Source organism: Triturus cristatus, chromosome 2_2, assembly GCF_964204655.1.
Source record: "Triturus cristatus chromosome 2_2, aTriCri1.1, whole genome shotgun sequence".
Lineage (NCBI taxonomy): Eukaryota > Metazoa > Chordata > Amphibia > Caudata > Salamandridae > Triturus > Triturus cristatus.
In genome coordinates this window covers 1,182,713,514-1,182,738,169 of record NC_140582.1, presented here as the reverse complement: position 1 = coordinate 1,182,738,169, position 24,656 = coordinate 1,182,713,514, and the positions used below count along the sequence as shown (strand labels likewise).

Below are 24,656 nucleotides of genomic sequence, written 5' to 3'. Positions count from 1 at the left end.
GTGAGTTTTTTCGGAATGCCGAAGTACATGGCATTACCATAATCCAGTCGGGCCAGAATTAAGGCTGACACTGCTCGTCTGAGAGTGTCTGCCTTTAGGATGGGAGCTAGCTTGCGCAGTTGTCTCAGGAGGCCTACACAAGTGCCCACCACCGCCGAGACCTGGGCTGACATAGTGAGATTTGTGTCGATGATTATGCCCAGGCTTTTTACTGCTGTTGCCGGTATTGGGGCGTTACCTAATTCGGATGGCCAAAGGAGGTCGCACCAAGGGCTAGATGACGTTGTGATAGGTAGAACCTCCGTCTTGTCCGGGTTGATCTTCAAAAAATTTGCCGTCATCCAGTTGACTGTAAATTTTAGAATATTCTTCAATTTTTGATCAGCCATAGGGGAATCGCCTATCTGAATGATGATCTGGGTGTCGTCGGCATAATTATATATGTTGCAGTCCATCTGATTCAGAGATGAAATGAGGGGCTGCAGATATGTGTTAAACATCAAGGGGGACAAGGCAGAGCCCTGCGGGACGCCGCATGTGATTTTAGCAGCCTCTGACACCATGTCATCCAGTTGTACTTTCTGAACCCGTCCACCAAGGAACGAGGTCAGCCAGGCGTGGGCCGTGCCCTTGATGCCAAACTCCCCCAACCGCGACAAAAGAAGGTCATGATTGACCGTATCGAATGCCGCGGAGAGGTCGAGTAGCACCAGGGCACAGGGATCTTTATTATCTGTTTTAAGACGTAGGTCATCTAGTACTGATAACATGACTAGTTCCGTGCTGTTGTGGGCTCTAAACCCTGCTTGGTTGGGTTCGAGTAGTGCGTTACTCTCCAGGTGGTGCGAGAGGGCGGACAGCACATGATGTTCCAGTATTTTTGCTAAAAAAGGTAATTGAGATATGGGCCTGTAATTCTTTAAAATCTTGGAATCAGCACCAGCCTTTTTTAGCAGGGGGATCAGTCTCGCTTCTTTGAGAGTAGATGGGACTAGTCCCGAGGTAAGGGAACTATTTAGGAGCGATAAAATGTCCTCCTCAAGGCCTGGCCATGCTTGTTTAAATATCTGCGGGGGGCAAGGGTCCGCTGGGGAGCCTGATTTAACTTGGTTCATCACTTTTGTCAGGGAGTCCTTGGTAAATAGGGGTAGGGAGGTTAAAGGCTCTGTGATTGCGGGCGGGAGAGTTAGCGGAGTTTCCGGGCAGTCGAATCTAGGGGTGCTTTCGATCTCTATCAGGAGGTCAGATATCTTTGAGGTAAAGAAGGATTGAAATTTATGGCAGTCCTCCTGCGTAAAAGAAGGCGGTTGTTCCTTCTTTTTCCTCAGTTCAGTAAGTACTTGGAAGATTTCCTTCTGAGGGTTAGGTGCTGTGGCAATTCTGCTCTCGTAGAACTCACTTTTTCTAGTTCTGATGGCTTGTTTATACAAGGCAAGCTTTTCCTTGTATAAAGTCTGGCAGTTGAGATCATACCCCTTCCGCCAGGCTCTCTCGCACTGACGCAGGGCCCGTTTTAGGAGTCTCAAATCGTCATTGAACCAAGGAGCGCCTTTGCCTTTTTGTGCCTTTTTGTGAACCTCCACATGCCATGGCATGGGATTAGCTGTGTCCCAGTGTAAGTGAACAGCCAGACGCAACACAGGAGTGACATACATCAACACATCAGCAGAAGTAGGATGTCGATTTCAGAGACTGGTAGCGGAACACTAGAGCCACAGGTCACATGACATTACACTAGGACAGCCCACACACCTTGCCAATAAGGTGTACATGTAATGACTCACCACACATTCATAGAGAGGATGCAGACATGTCCTTGTTACGCTACTCCGTGTCCCATGCATACATACGCACCTCACATCCGATACCACATGTGGCCTGGTGTGCGTAACAGTGTGCCATGTCCATCTACACACAGACACATGTTGTTTGCTGCAACAGCTGATGCTTTTGAGGGAGCACCAACATCAAGCTAATGGGAGCACCCCACACATACATGACATAGTCACATCGTGCACCGTGGGTAGTCACATGTCTGGTGTGGTAACCCCTGTAGCGGGCATCAGGGGACACTTGCGTGTGTTGTTGACTGTGCCATGCCAGTGACGCTCATCCCAAGTGTGCAGTACGACATGCACACATGTCAAAGGAGTTAAGGGCATGCCTGGCACACATTGCACCGTCACACATAACATCTGTACACATCTCATCATACATCTGGTGCCTTCTCGACTCTGGAGTGTGGTGCCACATCACAGCCTTTCACACCTGTGCCCCACACATGTAGTACTGCCCAGACAATGCCTTGATGTCCATCCATGGACAAGTATGTCAGCCCTATTCCTTCCTATGTGCTGCCTGTCACCACTGTGATGTGTGAAAGGCACTGTACATTCGCTCAGAGTGCCTGTGTACGTTCCCTATCACTATGGGAGTGCTGCCGTATGTGTACCCATAGTGATAGTGAGCGTACAGGTGTGTGTACGGTCCGTACCACTATGGGTACACATACGCGAGAACACCCATAGTGATAGTGAGCGTACAGGCGTGTGTACGGTCCGTACCACTATGGGTGTGCTCGCGTATGCGTACCCATAGTGATAGTGAGCGTACAGGCGTGTGTACGGTCCGTACCACTATGGGTACACATACGCGAGAACACCCATAGTGATAGTGAGCGTACAGGCGTGTGTACGGTCCGTACCACTATGGGTGTGCTCGCGTATGTGTACCCATAGTGATAGTGAGCGTACGCACGCGTGTACGGTCCGTACCACTATGAGTACGCATACGCGAGAACACCCATAGTGATAGTGAGCGTACAGGCGTGTGTACGGTCCGTACCACTATGAGTACGCATACGCGAGAACACCCATAGTAAAAGTGAGCTTACGCACGCGTGTACAGTCTGTACCACTATGAGTACGCATACGCGAGAACACCCATAGTGATAGTGAGCGTACGCACGCATGTGTACGGTCCGTACCACTATGAGTACGCATACGCGAGAACACCCATAGTGATAGTGAGCGTACGCACGCGTGTGTACGGTCCGTACCACTATGGGTGTTCTCGCGTATGCGTACCCATAGTGATACGGACCGTACACGCGTGCGTACGCTCACTTTCACTATGGGTGTTCTCGCGTATGCGTACTCATAGTGGTACGGACCGTACACATGCCTGTACGCTCACTATCACTATGGGTACGCATACGCGAGCACACCCATAGTGGTACGGACCGTACACACGCCTGTACGCTCACTATCACTATGGGTGTTATCGCGTATGCGTACTCATAGTGGTACGGACCGTACACGTGTGCGTACGCTCACTATCACTATGGGTACGCATACGCGAGCACACCCATAGTGATACGGACCGTACACACGCCTGTACGGGCCGTTGCTATGCATTTGTGGTGCCCTAGGGCCCCGGTACGCACCGTACCTGTGTGTGAAACTCGAAATTACATAAGGGACACATGAGGGACAAGTATAAAGGCCTACATGCATGCTGGTTGTCATGGAGACCAAGTTTAAAGTTTGAATTTTTTTCAGCAGGTGCACAGCAGTAGTCAGTTTGAATGAATCTACTTTGTTGCAATGTGGTTCTGGAGTTGACATCATGCTCAAGAAAAAAACACAATAAGAACCCACTGACTGTGCTAGGTTTGAAGGGATTGTAGGAAACATAGGATGCAAATGTGAGTGACCAATCACTCTGTACTCCTGTGCATGAAACAGGCCAGCAAGGCAGATATAAGGCAGCCGGGTCCCATGAGGGAGCACTTGCCTGCACATCTTTGGATTCGACGAACCAGCTGCTGCTACTGATTCCCTGGAACCAGGTCAAGGTCTGTGGAGAGGTCACAGCCTTTCACCCTGGAGGAGAACCTGGCTTTGCTGGATGTGATCCTCCCACAGTACCCCCTGCTGTATGGGCGACCAGGGTATCAGGTGAGTGCAGAGTCTACTAGCACAGACTGTGTCCCTTGTTTGTGACTGTGACTTCTGCCATTGTGTCCAGGTGTGACACACATGCTATGTACTGTAGGGGGGGCAGGGGGGGAATGCCTGATGTCTCCCAGCCAGTGCATGCTGTGGTGCATGTCTGCCGTCCTCACTTGCATTGTGTTTACTGTGACAATCACTGCATGGTGCATGCCACATTCTGCCTGTCTTGTCCTCCTGGGAATGTAGCCTCTACAGTCCTCATTTTATTATGTGGTCAGCCCAGTGTGACAGGTGACTGTACCCACAGATGTGTGTTAGTTCTGTGTACCTGTGCTGAGAGTGTCCACATGATGTGTTCGTACCCTGGACATCGGTGTGTGTGTAAGTCCCCTGTCATGTGGGTGGGTGCATATGTGGAGTGTGGCACCCGGGCTGCATGAGGGATGGATATACCCTGCCCATGTGATGTGAGCAGGGAGCAGTGCTGTGTGTCTGACGTGCAGAGCCAGCCCCACACCTGTGAGCCCCCCCCGTCTAGTGGCACATGTGCAGAGTGAGGTTTGTCGCTGCATTTGGCAATGGCAGGTGAATGTCCTGTGCCTGTGTGTGTCTGTGTACTCTGCTGCGGTAGCGTCAGTGGCCTGTGGCATGTGACTGCTTAGAGATGCTGCACATTATCCTGGTGTACCTTCTGATGCACAGTGTGAGCCTGGATCATTGATTGTGTCGTTGCCCTCATTCCACCTGTGTACTTTCAATGGCACGTACTGCTTTTGCCCTTCCCCAGAGGATCATGTCCCTATGACAAAGGTGCAATGCGTTGGATGCATACTATGCCTTGTTGTAAACAGCAAATTTGTTCTAATGTGTCTCTGTGACATGTGCCAGGTGTATTGATGTAGTGTCACTTGTTCATCCTCACAGGTAGGCGCCTCTGCCAAGAAGCAGATATGGATGAACGCCGTCAGTGCCGTGAGGAGGACGGAGGGTCGCAAGCGGCGCCTGGCCCAGGTGAGGAAACGCTGGCAGGATATCCGGTGCTGGACGCGGAGGATCGCACGGGTCCTGCTGGGGGACTCACCTGAGACCCATAAGAACCGCGGGCGCCGCCGTCTGACCCACATCCACAAGCGTGTGCTGGCGGTGGTATTTCCAGACTTGGACAGGCGCTTACAGGAGAAGCAGCAGCAGGAAGGGGGTAGGTACATGTGTGTTTGTTGTGTGTCACCAGCATTTGTAAGTGCACAGTTCCATGGATACACTGCCAGGGTTTAAAGGTGCTGTGCAGATCCAGTTACCCACAGTATAGCGGTGCTCTCCTGCCTCCCTTCCCCTCCTTGCAATGTGTTCCCTGGTCTGTGTGTAGTCACTCCTTCACAAGGTAATGTAGGCTGGCACTTTCTCCACGTGAACTATGCCTGTAGCATCATGTGTGGGGGTGGTGTGTAACAGGTTTTGGGACCTTGCCTGTGCCCTGTCCAGTTCAGTACATGTGGGTTCCATGTCAGTTGGCACTGATGCTGAGTCCAGACATGGGAGTTAGTCTCTCAAGTGTCATGCCTTACAGCACGCATGTCCTATGTTGTGGCCTGTGACATGATGTGCATGAGTGTGCGATACGCATAGTGCAGGGATGGTGGCGTGTGTTGCAGTCATTCCCATTCAGGACCATGGAGTTGTGTGGCCACTACTGTCCCCTGGGGCATATTTTCCTAGGTGTCATGTGTGTCATCACAAAACGTGGACACTCTCAGTGTCTACAGCATAGGTTGTGCTCTGTGCCATTGTCCCCTGGCACCATGTATATTGACGTAAGATGTAGTACAAGTGTCCACTGTACAGCCTGACCTGATTTTCCTTGTTCATACTCACGGTGGCCAGTGCCTGTGTGTCTTGTTACAATCATCTGATGATGACCATTTGTACATGATTATTTGGACAGGCGCACCTTGGGTATTTGGCGTCCAATCTTGCGTTTATGCAGCCCCTGTGTATTTCACCCAGACTAAGAGATGTAAGTGCTTCCTGTGTCTCAACAAATTGTCTCATGTAGGGGGTGGTTGGTGCGGGCAAAGCCTACATGTCAAATCCTGATGTCTCCTTGCTAGGTCTGGCCAGTGTGTGATGTTTGTCTGGACATACACTCAAGGTGCAGTGAGCCAGTCATGGTGGGCATGTTTTCAGTATTACCTATGCAGCATGTGCCACAAGTTCATGGATATGGTCCCTGCTCATCCCTATTTTCGGCAACGCTGTGTGGTGCAGATGCAGTGCTGGATTGTCCCCAGGGCCTGGCTCCTCTGTCAAACTCCATTTCATGTCATTTGCTATTGTGTCATGCTCTCCATGGTTTTTCAGTGGCATGGTGGGTCAACCAACTGTGTGTTGCATGCCCTACATCTGTACCTTGTTTTGTAGATGTTACAGATCTTTCTTTTCAGGCTATGCACTGTAACCTATGTAGATTGGACTCATGTGACATATGTATACAGGTGTATGATTAATTGCTGTCTCTTCACCTTGCCCACAGCATCGTCGGGGGACACGGAGGGAGACATGAGCACAGACGGAGCGGAGGGACCGAGCACCAGTGCCAGCGTTGACATCGTGGCTGGCACATTGAGTGGAACTGAGGCGGAGGAGAGTGAGGCCGAGGACCTGTCCACTGGCACGACAGAATATGAAGCTGACGGGTCCGAGGATGATCTCTCCGAGTGGGCGGAGGCTGCACCAGCAGCTGACAGCGGCACAACATCTCACCCCGCCCCCTCCATTGCCATCAGCCGCCTCCCACTTGCTCGTGTCCCTTCCCAGCGTGCCCGGTCACCACATGTCTCCTTCCTGCCAGGCACCGCACCCCCTGCCCCTGTCTCCACTGCTGCCGCCAATGCCGAGTCTGTGGACATCCAGCGGCAGTTGCAGGTTGGTCAGGCTGCGATGCTTAATGTCCTCCATGGCCACAGCCAAGTGCTGAACAATATGGAGGCATACTTGGAGGGCATTTTTTCATCGCAGGCTGACCAACGCAACTTGCTGAGGTCCATTGACTCGACACTGACTGCAGCAGTGGGTCTCCTGCAGCGCTACGTCCAACCCCCTACCCCTGACCCATCCACACTTCCCACTCCCATGCCTGTCCCACGTACACCCAGACGTCAGCATGCACCCACCACAACAGACACAGGCACCACACCAGCAGGGAAGGTCATACGCACACCTCCTGGCACGCACACACAGGGTGAAGTAGGCACACCCACTGGGTCGGGGGGCAAACGTAAGTCACGCAGCCAGAGTGGAAGTCCGCATTCCACCAAATCCACTCCCTCCAAATCCCCTCCCCTCAGCTCTCCTGGCCACATATCCGGCAAAGACTCCTTCATGGCCGCTCTGTCCCTGAGCCCCACTGTGACACCACCCCGCAAGCGGTCAAATGAGTCCCCGGTCAGGGTGGTTGAGTCCCCCCCCTGTCCACACCCTCCCCCAGTGGCGCTGCGACCCATCCCTCCGCCCCCCCCTCCTTGGGGCCTGTGGTTCCTTCGGGTGCAGGGGAGTCGCTGGAGGACCTTGCTAAGGTGTGCAGTGCCATCCTGGCCTCCGCCTTTGGCCCTGCCCCACCCCCTGTGGTGGAGTCCTCCATCCCTGCACCCACGACGCCTACCCTTTGCCCTCATGTCCCTGCGGTGCCTGGTCCTTCCCCCCCACATGATGCCCTCCCCGCTCTGGAAGACGAAGGAGTCTGACTGTGCAGGCAAGCTAGGGAACACGCGTCCCACTGTGTCCCCCACCTGGATTGGAACTTTGGATTGCCCTATGGGCATTGTACTTTTTGAACTTTCAAGGGACAAACATATTTTTGGAGCTGATTAAAGCAATTTATTTTTCCTTAGTACACTACTGTCTGTCTGGTATTGCTGTTGGTCGACCTGCCCCATTATTTTGGGTGGTGATTATGTGTTGGGTGTGTGGGAATTGTCGTCTTGTGCTGGTCATAGGGTGGATCCTGGTATCTGTGTGCCATCACAAGCTGTTGGCTACACAACGTTGTTCATGTAAGCAGTTACTGCATGGTGACATCGTCCCAAGGTGTGTTCCTTCCTCTGTGTAACCTGACTTCTTCCCTGCAGGGTCTTTCCAATATGTGGTGCTGAGCTGTGTCTACATTGGCTGGGTGTGTGACGGACTTGTTAGACTTGGCCCATGCATGCTGAGTGATGTCTCCACCTGCATCATTCGTGGCGTCCTTGGTGGTCACTGTACTTGTGTATGTAGACTGTTGCCATGACTTCATGTGTACATGTATTCTTTTTGGCGCTATGCATGTGTATACTCCCAGCCTCGCACACATGTGGTACATGTACTGCAGGATCTTTGTGCACCTGACTGACATTTGTGGGCATTGGATCTGTGGGTACTCCACTCTTTTCTCTGCAGGGGCACTGCTGTGAGTATTAGGCACACACCCCTCCTGTGTCTGGCACTGCTGGGAGGACTCTGTACACACCACTCTTGTGACTGGGCACTGCTGGGAGGACTCTACACACACCCCTCCTGCGTCTGGGCACTGCTGGGAGGACTCTGCACACACCACTCTTGTGTCTGGGCACTGCTGGGAGGACTCTGCACACACCCCTCCTGCGTCTGGGCACTGCTGGGAGGACTCTACACCCACCCCTCCTGTCTCTGGGCACTGCTGGGAGGACTCTGCACCCACCCCTCCTGCGTCTGGGCACTGCTGGGAGGACTCTGCACACACCCCTCCTATTTCAGGATATGTACGCTTAGAACATACACGGGTGTGGGTTCGCTCCATGCATACGAGGTAGGGGTACGGTCCGTACATACACGGTTGGGGTGGGGGTATGCTCCATGCATACGCGGGTGAGGGTACGGGTCGTACTTACACTGTTGGGGTGGGGGTTACGCTCCATATGTATGCGGGTGATGGTACGGGTTGTACTTACACTGTTGGGGTGGGGGTACGCTCCATACATACGCGGGTGAGGGTACGGGTCGTACTTACACTGTTGGGGTGGGGGGTACGCTCCATATGTACGCGTGTGAGGGTACGGGTCGTACTTACACTGTTGGGGTGGGGGTACGCTCCATACGTACGTGGGTGAGGGTACGGGTCGTACTTACACTGTTGGGGTGGGGGGTACGCTCCATACGTACGCGGGTGAGGGTACGGGTCGTACTTACACTGTTGGGGTGGGGGTGCGCTCCATACGTACGCGGGTGAGGGTACGGGTCGTACTTCTACTGTTGGGGTTGGGGGTACGCTCCATACGTACGCGGGTGTGGGTACGGGTCGTACTTACACTGTTGGGGTGGGGTGTACGCTCCATACGTACGCGTGTGAGGGTACGGGTCGTACATACACGGTTGTGGTGGGGGTACGGTCCGTACATACACTGTTGGGGTGGGGGTACGCTCCATACGTACGCGTGTGAGGGTACGGGTCGTACTTACACTGTTGGGGTGGGGGTACGCTCCATACGTACGCGGGTGAGGGTACGGGTCGTACTTACACTGTTGGGGTTGGGGGTATGCTCCATGCATACGGGGTTGGGGGTACGGTCCGTACATATCCGTCCCCACGCTATGTGATGCTTGTGCGGGCCGTACCCAGGCCTTTGCCACGTGGGTACAGCCGTCCCGCCATTGTTGGAGTGACGTAGGTGTGGGCGTGGTACGACTCGTACCCACGCTCTTAAGGCGTGGGTACGGGACGTACATGTATTGTTGTGTTGCCGGTTCGCGTCGTCAAGCACTTCCGTTGTGGCGGACGCTGGCTTTGCTGGACACGCCCCCACCCCCTCGTAGTGACCAGAGCCTGGGGGTCAGGTATGTCCAGGTCATGTGTGCTGTGTGACTTGGGTGGGGGTTTTGTGGCCTGCCCCTGGTCCTGCCCCCCCCCCTTCCCCCCTCCCTTTGTTGTTCTGACCTTCTGCGGCGTCTGCGTCGTAACCTGTAGAGGAGGTCGACTGCTATGAGGGCCGGGATGACACGTAGGTTCGGGTCCATGTCTGTCCGTCGCGTGCAGGTACTCCTTGTTCGCGTCGTCCTGATTTCCCGGCAGTTTTTGGCTGCCGGAAAATATTCACTGTGCGGGATGACGTCGGTGCGAATCGTAATTCCTGGTTCGTGAATGGCAGGCTGCGTGCGTCCCGACGTCACGTCGCCGCTTTCCCGGATCACATTTGTATGTTTATTTTCGTCGGTCGGGGTTTTGTACGATTCGTACGGAAATGGTATTTCCGTGCGAATCGTAATTCCATGTTTGTATATTTTTTCGACCGGGTACGCGTCGGACGGAGAATATGCTCCGTCCGACGGTTCGTACCCGGTTTTTACCGGATCGTGATCGGCACCTTAATGTTCAGTGTGGAAATTTGCAAGACAATGAAAACCAATGGCGCATTGATACTCTTTGTATGAATTGCTAATTTGTACTCCCCAGACCTTATGCGCATTTCTCACCTGGTCATAGATCTTCAGCAGGATAAGAAAGAGGTCGTTGGTAAGAGGGGTGTAACACTGCTTCTGTCACTCCTAAGTATGAAGACACCCCGCTTTCTATATCCTGGCTCATAGTATAGGGAGTTTAGGCATAGTCTGCGCCTGCTAACTAATCCGGCTTCACTGTTTAAGGCTGCTGCCAGCTGAATGGAGGATTGGACTTCACCAACTGGAGAATACTCTGTTGGGCAAAACAATCCCTACCTGTTCATCCTCTGCCTAGCGGATTAGTTCTCTAAAGTGGCAGAAAAGCAATATTGAGACTCTTAGCAAAATACTGCAAATAAAGAAATAAATAGGCTCATTGATGTAGTGTCCATTGTACTATTCATTAGATTTATACGTTTGAGAAGCTGCAAATGTCTCTTAATTTAGACATTTTGTAGAGAGGAACATTGTAGGATGTGGATGTAAGTGTTATGTATCAATATTTTAACAACCTGTTAGGTGTTTGAGAAAATACCTGTAGTCTGTGTTATCCATATATATATATTTTTTTTTAAATGGTAGTTTGTATGTAGTATTTGTTAACCACAAATGTATAGTATGGTAGTGAAACACTGGAGAGTTAAAGGCAATGATAAAGTTGAAGTGTGACTCTAGAGACAGCTTACTTTAGACTTTTAGAGAGAGGAAAAAGACTGCGACTTTAGCGTGAGGTATTGCTCTTTAGAGAGGTGTGTCTTCAGCTCTTTCGCATTTAGAAGTAGGATTTGAGCAGTCCTAATGGATACAAGGATGTCATTTTTTGTACTTTTCTGTGTCACGAGTGATGGTGCCTTGGCTACGAGTGTGCCAAAAACCACCAGAGGCTTTGAGCTTGTCAACCCGATAGGTGGGGGTGCTGGTAATGATGTCTTTGCAGATTAGGCAACTGGTTTGGAAGATAGTGAGGACTGTCAAAGGGAGCCTATGGGTTGAGGGTGATATTTTATTGAGCCTCTGATTAGTCGTTTTACGGCTTGTACAATGCCCTTTCTGAGGTCAGTGTGGATTCTAGGAGGCCATGGAGCAAGGTATTACCACCATACGGGTGTAAGAATACTAGAGCTTGAACAGTAGCAGTTGTGTTCTTGTCGAGGTGTTCCTTGAGGGTAAGGGTGGTAAGTAGGATACATTTGAGTAACTTGTGTGAAAGTTGGGCTTTGTGTCTGCACAGGCAGTGGCTGCTCCTCTACTTTATGCAGTGTAAAGAAATGAAAAATAAAATGAAAATAACTTGAGGTTATTATCATTTCTTTTCCCCGTTGTGATGTCTTTGTGGGGCGGGGCTGCTCTCAGAGCAGGGGAAGGAGTGGTTTGCACTTCCTATGTGAGCATGAGTGATTGACCGGCCCTCTCGGGCAGCCAAACGGTCATGCGCACATAGCATATTCTCCATGCATGCTGCATTTTAGCCTGCGTGGAGAACATGCCCTCCCCTCAAGCCCCTAGCTGAGCGCCGTGTCACTGCAGCGTTGTGATTGGCTGTGGGGTGCGTGGGAGCCCTGGTGCTTCCTGTTTCCCCCAAGAAGTCTGGAAGAGCATGCAGGAGAGGAGGCCAGGAAGTAAATGATAATTTTTGTTTCAACCCAATTTGCCCCCAACCCCCTCTCCTCCTTACCCCGTCCCACTGCTGCTTCCAGTGTACAGAGTCATGTCTTTAAGTCAGGTTTGGACTACTTCTCGCTTGTTGTTCTTATCGAATGGTAGGTATTCTGTTTTGGTGTGGTTGAGCTTTATGTAGGTGCTGGACATCCAGGCCGGGAGGAAGTAAAGGGAGTGCTTGAGGCTCTGGATATCTGGAGTGGGGGAAACTTCTAGATCACGTTCCACAGCTATGAACCACCGTAGGCCTCCAAGATCTTAGACCCCATAAGCACTCGGGCGATCCTAGGTTGATAGTATAACATACAACCGTGGGGAAAACGCTTCTTGAACCCAGCAGAGGAGGTAAAGGTTTTAAGACTGTCACTTTTTCTTAGAACTACTACTGTTTCTTGGCAGGTATTAGACAAGATCAGTGGTAGTCTAACTGCTGTGCACCTGTTTATGCTGTTTTGTGTTGTCCCAAGATATTCAATTCTCCTGCAAAGTGGTGTTAGACCATCACTAATGTTTTAATTCACCTCCTTATAATTATGTAAGTTATGCTCAAGTTTTGCATTAAGTAAGGTTGCATCAGTTTTAATTACTACAGTGATTTCAAATGCACATTTTGTATATAAATACAAGTATACTGATGACAGATATTAAATTGTCAATGCCAGCAGTGCCCACTCACTGAGCTAACCTGACCAGGCTCTTACTTATGTCCCCAATCCAGGAACAGAGTGAGATCCTTGAATGTTCTCCTGCCCTATGCTCCTCTTTTCCTGTGCGCCAATGACCTTGTAGCTAGACTCTCCTGGTATAAAATCCCAATGCAGTACAATGTCTGATCTAGCTCCCTTACCGGATTAGTGCTAGTAAAACCAGAAGTGCTCCCTACACCAAACTGTAATATGCGATTCTGTAAGACTTTACAACTCATATTAAAAATAAATGATAGAGGTGTTCAAAAAAACCCTGACCTCTACAGTTGTATTCGAACCAGGGAGAGCATGCTCCCGGGCAGATGATCCCATAGGCTTTAAAATGTTGGGTAACATTTCAATACATCTGACTGTCACAAAACAATATGGTATGCATGCTCCTGAATATATTTGGTTTCTTCTCCCCAGCGAGTGCCAATGTTTGCAATGTGGTTCTTATGAGACACAGTGAGCTGGAAGAAGGAATTGATGTCTTCGACGGTGACGGAAACATTGTGGGATCGTCCAAGATTGCTGCAAAACATGTAGGTACTTATGTTTGAAATTTGTGTTTTTGTTATTCTCAAACTGGCAGTAGTTTCACATATGTCTTTTTGTCTACGCTTCAGTCCAGTATTTTGTATAATTGAGGCTTCTCATAAATAATACAGTGAGTGGGCTTTGGGTCAGTTGTCTTAATCACTTGGCTTGATTGGGTTAGCCTCCTACAAAAATATCCGAGCAAGAATATCGATGTCAAGAATATCGACATCCGATCTACAACATGGTAAGTACAAAAATATCGGGAAAAAAATATCGATGTAAAAAATATCGTTATTAAAAATATCATTTTTTTTTTAGTTAAAAAAAAAAGTAAAATAAACATAGTTAAAAATATTTTATAATGTTTAAAATTAATAAGTAATATATATAATGTAATAAAACATTAATTGAACATATACATAGAATATATAATATACATACTTAATAATCAGTTTTAATAATTATTTTAATAACTTATAAATTATTAAAACATATTATAAATTACCAATACATCTATACACATAAAACAATAACATAAATAACAATTAAGGTGCCGATTCCGATCCTGTAAAACCCGGGTACAAATGGTCGTACGGAGCGTTTTCTCCGTACGACTCGTACCCGGGAATTCCACCGTACAAACCAGCAAGTACGATTCGTACAGAAATACCATTTCCGTACGAATCGTAAAAAACACAGTGCGGCTAAAAAATACATACAATTCCGATCCTGGACAGCGCGTACGCGACGTCCGCACGGAGTCAGGCAGCGTTTTACGTACCAGCAAGTACGATTCGTACCCACAGCACTCCGCACGCTATATTTTTACGGGAGCCAAAAAGTGCCGGAAAAGCTAAGTACGCCGCGATGCACGAGGAAAAGGGGGCCCGGTACGCGCCATACCCCCCGTATGTACTCGCCGTACCCCCACCCCCGTATGTACGCGCCATACCCCCAGCCCCCCCCGCATGTAAGCGCCGTACCCCACCCCCGTATGTATGCGCTGGGGGTACGGCGCGTACATACGGGGGTGGGGGTACGGTGCGTACAGGTGCGGGGCTGTGCTACGGTGTTGGGGTACGGTGCGGAGGGGGGTACGGTGCTGACATACGGGGTACGGTGCTGACATGTGCAGGGTGAGGGGGGGCTGTACGACTCGTATCCGGGCACAAGTTTACCCGTGTACATGTGTGCTACAGCGTTCGCTCCGTACGGGGGCTTTTACATGAAGTTGTGTATTCGGACGAGCGGTAGGGATTGTACTTGCGCGCTCGGACTTCTGTTTTACGATTTGCATGTAAAAATGTCCGGCTCCCTATCGGACACTTTTCCCGACGCTATTCGGACGTAAAAATTTACGGCTCCCTCTCGGACCATTTTCCCGACGCAATTCGTATGTATTTTTCACGTACGAATCGTACTTCGCAGTTTGTACGGTACTTGTACGATTCGTACGTGAAAATATACGGATACGAGTCGTACGCAATTTTTTTTACCCGGATCAGAATCGGCACCTAAATAATTATGTACAACAAATTAAAAAAAAATAATTTACTTTTAATATTTTTAAAATTAATTATATACTACATTAGCTAAAATAATACAAAAAATATTAAATAGCGGATGGAATAAAACTATTATTCCAACTCCAAAAAAGAACAACAGTAAGGAAAATGTTGGATAGCGTAGGGCTTAAAATTACTATTCCAAATCCAAGGAGTGCAACAGTAGGGAAAGTTTTGGATAGCGTAGGGGTAAAAATTACTATTCCAACTCCAGAGAGTGCAACTGTAGGGAAAGTGTTGGATAGCGTAGGGGTAAAAATTACTATTCCCACTCCAGAGAGTACAACAGTAGGGAAAGTGTTGGATAGCGTAGGGGTGAAAATTACTATTCCCACTCCAGAGAGTGCAACAGTAGGGAAAGTGTTGGATAGCGTAGAAGTAAAAAATAACATACTTATAAATAAAATAATTTATTAAAATAATTAATGATTTAATTATTAAAAAACTCTAAATTATTTACAAATACCAATAAATAATTAAAAACTTAATTACCAATGAATAATTAATCAACAATAAATTAATAATAAATACCAATAAATAATAATTAATATATATTAATCACCAAATAATAAATATTGAGCAATAAAATATTTTTCATAACAAAAAACATATTAATTATTAGAAAGTAATTAGCAATTAAAAAATATAGAACAATTAAATAATTTTTTATACCAAAAAACAATGATTAAACATTAATTACCAATTAATAATTACTTATTAATATAGTAATTAAAAATATCAATACATATATAAGATTTAATTACCAATTAATGATTAATCTACAATAAATTAATTTTCACAACCCAAAAATTATAATTTGAAATAATTGGCAATTAATAATTAATGTCCAATAAATTAATTATCAATACCCAACAATAAATGTAATAATTACTTAATTAGATTTCAGTTCCTTCAACACTATTCCCCTATAAACACACAACACACTCCAATAATAAAATAATACACTTAAAATAATTATCAATTAATCAGTTAATAAAAATTAATCACCAATTAATAAAAATTACCAATTAATAATTAATTAACAATAATATAATTATCAATACCAATAAATGAAAGTCAATTATTACTTAATTACAATTAAATTACTTCCCACCCTATTCCCCTATAAACCCACAACCCGCTACAGAACTTAAACGCAAAAATTAATTAACATGTATTTATAATTCCTAAAAATTAATAATTAATTTAGTATAATTAAATTACTTCCCACCCTATTCCCCTATAAACCCACAACCCGCTACGGTACTAAAACACAAAATTGACTTAAAAAAACATTATTAACATATAAAAATTGTATACATATATTTTAAAACCAGTAGAACACTTAACCAAAAACATATAACACATACATATTAAATACATAATAAAATACATAACAATAATATAAATATCGATATTAGTAACATCGATATATTTGATATCGATATTACTAACTTCGATATTACTTACATCGATATAAAAAAAATAGATATTACTTACCTTAGGGTCGATATTCTGTCCATCGATATTCTTAACATCGATATTCTGTCCCTTCGATATTATCAACTCGATATTAGTGTGGGTCGATATTTATATTTCGATATTTTGACTGCCCACCCAATGCAGGAGGTGTATTGCTTTCAGATTGTGTCTGGGACTATTTGGTGAATGCAGAAGCCATCTTGAAAAGAATGTTACTCCTACGAAAAGCAACATAATCACCATGATTTCCACATGCTTACTTTTAGTGTCTGCTGAATAAGTGTGTAAATACACAACAATATTTGACAAGTGTTGTTTTGTAAGATAATTATTTTCTTTTTGTGCTAAATAAGGCTACATTGAAAATATAAACGGCATTATTGTAATAAATAATACAAGCTATTATAGTGCATTTACCTACACATCTATTTCATCCTTCATTTACAAATGTTATTAATAATATCCCATGTGTTGGTGTCATATGAAAATGGTTCCCTGCAGCACTGTTTGTTGCACACTCATTGCTGCACCAGTGTCACAAGGAGAGTGCTGCACAGTCAGGCATGGGGTTTGCATGCTACTACTCTACCTCCACCCCTTACCTTTTGTCCAGCTCTGTCCTCTGTGATGAAAATATTTCTGTAAAACAAGTTAGTCCTATACTTAGAATTTTGTGGTAATACACACCTGCTGTTCCTTTGTCATTGCCAAGCTTCTAGTGCTCGAAAGGAGCAGCGATCTTTTCATGGTGGAGACTCTGACAGGCAGAGATGACTGGATGCCACAAAAACCTGTGCCAATGTCAAAAACACAATACACATTTTATTTTGTCCTCATGTATACATGGCATTGCACACCAACTTTTTTTCACATGACCTCTCTATTGGAACAGGATCACTTCTGTCTACTTAGGTGCCGATTCTGATCCTGGTCGGAAAGCACTCCGACCGAGCCGGATCCGGAGAGTTTTCTGACCGAGCCGGAGTCCTGCAGTCCGACCGAGCGAGTACGATGCGGCCGTATGCTGTCGGACTCGGTTTGGTCGGACTCCCATAGAAGTCAATGGGAGCCGGTCGTACGATGCATTCATGGGCTCCCATTGACTGAATGGGTACGTCGCGAACAAGTGCGCCCCCTACAGTGAGTACGCGTCGGTACCATCTGCACTGTACATGCCTGTGTTGGGGGGACCCTTGGGTCTCCCCCTGTGTCCGAGTCGTAGGGCTGCCGGTGGCAGGGGGTCCGACACGGACTCCCAAAGGCAACCACCCAGACGATTTGCGAGCCGGACACTCCGGCTCACACAGGCTGTCCTACGCGTCCATCGTACAGGCTCAGTCGTGAATCGCATCCATTGCATGCCACGGTTACCTTACGGCCGAGATGTACGGAGCGGTTCGGACCCGGAAACGACTCGGTCGGTGAATTTCATGTAGCTCGCATCGTATTTGCTCGCTCGTACAGCTGTACGAGTCGGGCGGAAAACACGTGTACGGCTCGTAGTTTTTCCGGCCGGATTGCGTTCACTGCCCTTCCGACCCGGATCGGAATCAGGCCCTCAGTGTTAGACTGGCTCCTTATCAATGGCGAGGAAAATAAAAATGATGGAAGGAATGCTTGAACTTATCTCAGCCACTGGTAATTACTCAGAACCACAGATCAGTTCCACAGTGAAGATCATGTGTGGGCATTGGAGGCATTTGTGTAACACAGACTGAGATCCAGACACAGACCTCCTAACCGAGTGTGACCTGGGCTGTACAAGGCTTACAGTGCTAGCAGCGATAAAATGTATACTGACAAGTCTAGCCTTTTTGCCTGGCCCTGCCAGAGAGAATCACCTACAGCCACTCCCACACATTTTAATTGAACTGCCAGTCTCCTACAACCAGGCCTTTCGTCCATCCACATGAGACATAGAAAACACATGTGTATACTTACCTGCTTGTATAGATAAGGTGTGTAAAGTGTGTGGGACACACTTCTGCTATACATGTGGCCATTGCCAGACTGGTATCCATTTTTTGTAATTAATACATCCCAGTGATCCATAAGTTGTAGGGTTGGCGAGAGCCCGGAAGACAGATATGAACTGCAGGACATTCCAGTGATTCTTCGCAAAGGAACACACCTTTTTGTTGAGGAGAAGAGACATTGGGCCTCTTTGAACCTTGCCTTGCTAGCTGTTCACTGGAAATGCTACTGTCCACAAGTTAACAGGTAGTTAGGTGGGGCAGTGTGACAGAGGTAAACCTTCATCGCCCTAGAGGGCGGTACCAGGACCTAAGTACTCACTGTTATAACCAGGGTGGTCACTTTTTTATGTTTAAATATTTTTATTGGTTTGAAAGACAAGAAAGACCAAACAAGATGCATCAAGCAGTAATGCACAACTCGTGGGCCATAAGCAGTCGAAACGCTACACAGTGCATCGAGAACAGTCAAGAAAAATATCCCAGTCCCCCCTTGTCCCACCCGTCCCCCCCTCCCTCCACCTCGCCCTTGTTGCCACCAAGGAGGTATCTAAGCCTGACAAAGAGCAAATTTAGTGGCCCTGAGGCTTGGTGGGATCTTGCGATAGTGTAGAGAGGTACAGCAGGCGCATATACCTAGGGCAGGTAAGCTCACGAAATTCAGAGCATAGGGCGATAAAAGGACGCCATAATTCTGCGAAAGAGGCCCCTTCACACTGGACAGAGTAGGAGATATGCTCCATACCCAGCACGTACCATAACCTGTGCAGCCAGCCCTGTATCGAAGGTCCCCTATCTGAACCCCTAGTTGACAATATATTCTCTAGTGCTGCCCCTAGAGCTATACAGATTTGCCTCCCTTTATGTGATTTGAGTGGATATGTAAGTCTTTCGGAGCCGCCTAAGATGATGTATTCCGGAAAACGTAAGATAGTAGTATCAAAGTGTTGATCTATCTCATCCAAAAGATTGCCTTAAGAATGGGACATTCCCATAGTAAGTGCAAAAGGGTGCCTACAGCTCCACATCCCCTCCAACCGCTCGGGAAACAGCTGGGGTCACTCTTATGCAGCCTAGGGTATCAGTATGTCACTATCTTGGTAGCAGACTCTACACTGGAAATATTGCGCGCTGAGTGTCGGGCCCTGCAATGAAAATCACTCCATTCTTTCTGAGTCAATGCCTGCCCAAGCTCTGCCTCCCAGCTTTTCTGACATGCAGATTTGGTTGCTTCTTCCGTGGGTTGTAAAATGTGATAAAGTTTTGTGATAAGTCGTTTGGTAGATTGCTTGGAAAGCAACCATCGCTCGTAGTGGGTAAGCCTTCTCTCAGTTCCCTGGCGTACCTGGGGTTGCATCACCAAATGCCTTATCTGTTGATAGTGGTACCGCTCAGTTTCGGGCATGGCGAAGCCAGATCGAAAATCTTCAAAGGACATGGAACCCCTTTCATTAAAAAGTGCCCTATAGATCTGCGCCCTTCCTTGTCCCAATGGCCAAAAGCTGCCTGGTCGAGGCCCGCGGTGAAGTCAGGGTTGTTAGTGATAGGGGTAAGCGGTGATGGAAATGTGGTGAGGCCGTTACGCGTGCCCGTAGCGTCCCATGCGTTTAGGGTGGCTCACACTATCGGGGAGCCATAAAGTCCAGAAGGTCTAGAGGCTCTGCAGAGAAAGGGATTCTTCCAAAGCGGCTGACCAGCTAGTGCTCGCTCCATAAAAAGCCAGTGCTTCTCGGACTCCAGTTGAGCCCCCTCCAACAAGCAGCGGATCTGAGTAACCTTGTCGTAGGTGGTGATTTTTTTGTGGGTTTTGTGATTAGGCAGAAGAAAGAACCAACCTTCAAGATCTGCAGAGTGGTGATCGCTGCGTCTCCACTTCACCCTCATCAACTGGTGCTGTCTCTACGTACCTCTCTTCTCCATGCCTGAGCTGTAAGCTGCTAATGCATACAAGATGGCTGAGCTGGGAAGAAGACACTGCCCTCTGCACTCCTAATGCAGTGAGAAGCACACTACTTGGAGCAGTACTGCCCCCGAACACCAGAGTCTGCAGGTGCTGCAACTTTCTAAGGGACAACAAAGGTGCAGTGCATCCCGGGAGTACCTACAAGGGGGGATGGAGTCCATACGAGACGGGAATGGAGAATGATACTGCTGGCCACCTACTAGGTTGTCCCTCCAAAGACTTCCAGCTTCCCTAACTGCTTTTCTTTTTCACACAGGGTACCATAGGAGACTGGCACATGGGAGTGGCATAGGTGGTCTCCCCTGTAACCACTGACTGTCGCTGAAACACCCAGTGTAATGTGCTGCGTTATGTGGGACTGTAGTACTTCTTTTTCAAAGACTAAGCACGGACTGGACATTGAGTAATTGACTTGTATTGATTGTATGATTTAATTCTTAGTCTCTAGGCCCACAATTCCTCCATGAGTAAGCCTAAGACTGCTTGACTTTGCTAACTATGAGGGTCCAGTGCTAAAGGGGTGTCCTGGGGGTGACCCCAATGTAGGGCAATGAGCTTACTCTTTTGTGGGTGAGTGAATGTCCTTTCCCAAGTGCCTCCCTAAACCCGTCCTATTTAGTGGTAAGTATGGTCCATTTTCTGGTCTCTCCCCTGGTCCCTCCCACTTGTTCTACTAAGTAGTAAACTTACGTGTCTGAGAATCTCCCCTTAGAAAAGATAGGCTAGGTGGAGGTGGGGATTTACACTCGGAGGTTTGTGAATTGCATTTTGTAGTAAGTAAGTAGTACTAATGTAGTGTTACTTTAGGTACTGTAAAATGCATTTTGTGATTCGGACCCCCTGTTTCCATGATACTTTCATGGAAACATGCACCTTCCCTGTTCGTATGACATACTTAACTTTTGTTCTCGATACTGATCCTTTTTCCCTGTAAATTTGCATGTTTTATGTTTACTGTGACATCAGACTCTTCTCTGTTTCGTCCACAGAATAATGGGAATTGTTCACAATTATGTTGCGTCATTAAATGAAATTACAATATTACATTGAATTTTGTTTCCTTTTCGACGATTTTTACCCAAACCCTACTCCCCAGACACCCTGCCACAATATCACTCACTTAACCCAGCTTAGGGGCACACCTGGTTGTGCTTTCTGTTGCACACCTGCTTGTCGACAGCTTTAAGCTTATACCATGTGCTCCCCACTCAGTCCTAGGTCTGTGGTCTGTTTGCTCAGCCTCTGTCCCCTGAGCTTTGATGTACTCTGGAGCTAATGAAGACATGTCTTTTAAGATGATGACTTCTGACATGCGAGGCACAAACACAGAAAGAGAAAGGCGTTTGAGACTTTAATTTCGAAGGTTCTTGTAGGATTATAGTTAGTCCCGCACCAGTCTGCTGCTCCGTGTTGTTTTTTTAAATGATGGTGTTTCATCGTTATGAGGAGCGTCCACCGTTGGATTTCATTACATAGGTTGATGTCATTTAATTTCTTTATGCTATGTTCTCTGTGAAGTATTGGAGTCGCGGAATCTCGCCTTGACCATAATCTTTCCTGTCCTGTGGGTGCTGAAAGAAACACATGCAGCAGGATCATTGGTAGCGGTGCCTGCAGAGTTTTGGGAACACTAACCTATAATCTTGTTTCTAAATATGCTTACAATATTTTCTGTACTTTAGATCGTTGTGCTGTGTCCTCTCTTCTTCGAATGTTCTCAAAACGATTTTCTTGGAATTTCAGTTAGAAAATCTCTTTAATAAAAGACCAAGTCCAAATTTTGGTACACTCTCTGGCACATGTAGCAGTTATTTAATAAGGATGTCTGTGAATTCAATGGAGACCCAGATCAATTCTGTATTGCATGGAATTTCAGTTGTCTAAATGATCAAATAAAACTACGCTTGGTTCTTCGCTTTTCCAATAGACCGTCCACAGTCACGGTTATGCTGCAAGGTGCTTATTTGTTGGGCACAAAATGTCAATAACCTGGGTAGATTTGGCTTCACGCGGTTCTTCATGCGGGTTTATACAGGGACGAGAGGCAATCTTACTTCCTATCCTTGGTACAATGTAAGGGGGCTAACAATTATAGCAGGTACATTATGGTCACACGAGGTCTTGGTGGTCATTTTTTTTTTTATGTTAATACCCTCCTGTATTAAAAAAGTCTTTCTGTGAAGCACTCTGTTCCCTGCTCACTGTGTCCCTATATCTTTTCACCCCTATAGGGTGGACTTTAGTGGGATTATGGGTAATGGCATTGACAGACAGAGTTCGTGACAGACGTTCCCTATGAAATGTACCTCGTTGCACATTTTGCAAGCTCTGTGGGACAGTCTGATATATATTCTGCTTGGCAGCCGTCTGAACTGGAATTTACATTCCACTCTACATTGTTTGGATGACAGAAATGGCCGCCCAAGAGGAGCACCCCATCAAGATCCTCTCCATCGTCCAGGCCTCAACTCCAACAACCTCCAAAATCCACCAACATCTGAAGAGCCCCAACTCTGCTTGCTCACCTCCACAGTCTCTCTAACCCCTAACTCCAAACAGACTCCAAATGAAGAGCAAACCAAGAGGAGTTGAAGTTTACATCTACCTAGCATCCCACGCAAGAATTGAGCTATCAAGGGTTGAGTTACAAGATGCTTTAGATTCTGAAAATCTGTTATCCAGCACTTTTACGAGCTGAATCACAACATTCTTTTCTATTTTGATGGGTACTTCCAACTGCAGATTCCTCAACTTTCTTAATTTACCTCAGACTGGATCTGGAATTGTTTCCCACAGTAGCTCCCACATGCCGATAGGTGGTCCCTCGGACTAAGAAATGTCTTTATCCTGACACAGCAGTGAAAATGCATAGCCGTGTATAGTTGCCACCCCTGTTTTTTCCAGGCCCTTCAGTGCAGATCCCAGGGAACTTTTCGTCAGTGTTCACAGACTCCTAGATATAGTTGCACAAATGTTAGTCAGTTAGGGAAAAAAGATCTCCAAAGAAGACTAAAGGCTTCAAACTGTGCTATGTCTGCAGAAAGCAAATGTTGGTCATTGATTCACCCGATGTGTACCTTTGGTGCTTAGGTTCCATGCATGACTCAAAGTCCTGCGGCAAGTTCTCCCTGATACAAATCAGGGAACGCGATCATAGCTGCACATCGCTAAACACGAAAATCATTTTCTGTCTGATTTGAGGTCCCGGTTCCACTTCAGATCCAATTCTCATTTCCGGTCTAGGTCTCCGTCCTTGGGTAAGTACAAGACAAATATGAAAGACAAGTTTTGAAGCAAGTCCCAAAAAATGTAAGTGGGATTCCACATCACTCCCTGCCACTTCCACTTCAGGGGTAGGTCGAGCACTCTGCATTCTAGAGACATAGCTGTGACACCATCATTCAACTCCAGTCCCATTCCACAGTTAGAACATCTACTTCCTGAATCCTGAATCTCGTGGTCAGGTTGAGGCCTTCAAAGATGCATTTCTGCAGCTTTTTCAGTTGAGTCTGGGCCCCCTGCAGAGGTGCTGGAATTGCAATTGTCTACTGTGAAAAATAAGGCAAATTTGTTCATAGAAAAGTTTCAGACAGGTCCTCCAACTTCTGATCGATTGCTGCCCTTCGATGTTGAAGACAGCATGGCACAGGCGTAGCTCAGCTCTGCCTGTGAGTCTAGTTATTGCTAGGTACCAGAGACCTGCCCTGTGAGACCCTGCTTTACTAAGCCAGACAGAAAGTCTAGTCATACAGGCTTCTGCCAATAGGTGACCCCCTGAAGCTTTCTACTCAGCTCTAGCGGATAGGGAATGGAAGCATATTTATAGTCTAAAAAGAGAGACTTCTCTCTAAGGCATGGTGAGTGAAATTTTGCCCCCTGTGCCTGAGAAATTTCGGAACTCATTGGCTCAAATAGTTCACGATGGACAGGATGCGGTCGAGTATATTTTAAGCGCCAGGTTGGACACCACAAAACTTGGTTGGCCTGGCTAAAGCTTGAAGCTCCACCGGAAGTTGATTCCAAGCCATAGCGCCCAGATAAAACAGGGAGCTACCACCGGACCTGTGTTTGAGTGCTCTTGCAACAATCACCAGTAGCTTGTTAGAAGAACGAAGCTGCCTGGCAGGAGAGTAGAAACCAAATCTGGATTGAAGGTAGGCCGGGCCATGGCCATATAACACAGAGTGAACCATCACAAGGGCCTTGAACTACACCCTCGCACCCACTGGCAGCCAGTGCAGATCGTGAAGATGTGACCTTGCGTTTGCCCACTTGGGAAGGTTGAGCATGAGTCTGGCCGCGGCATTCTGGATCACCTACAGTTTATTAAGCAGGTAGACGGGCAGATCGGCGGGCAGACCGACATAAAGAGCGTTGGCATA

The 24,656-nt window shown here is 47.3% G+C and overlaps 1 protein-coding gene across 3 annotated transcripts in view; it reads left to right on the top strand.

Moving 5' to 3' along the window:
- SFXN5 (sideroflexin 5) overlaps window positions 1-24,656 on the top strand; it is a 1,315,749-nt gene that overhangs the window by 832,206 nt on the left and 458,887 nt on the right. For all 3 annotated transcript variants that reach the window (XM_085642762.1, XM_085642761.1, XM_085642760.1), the window contains exon 11: window positions 13,178-13,293. In XM_085642762.1, the coding sequence (XP_085498888.1) occupies window positions 13,178-13,293 (116 nt within the window). The remainder of the gene's footprint in view (window positions 1-13,177; window positions 13,294-24,656) is intronic.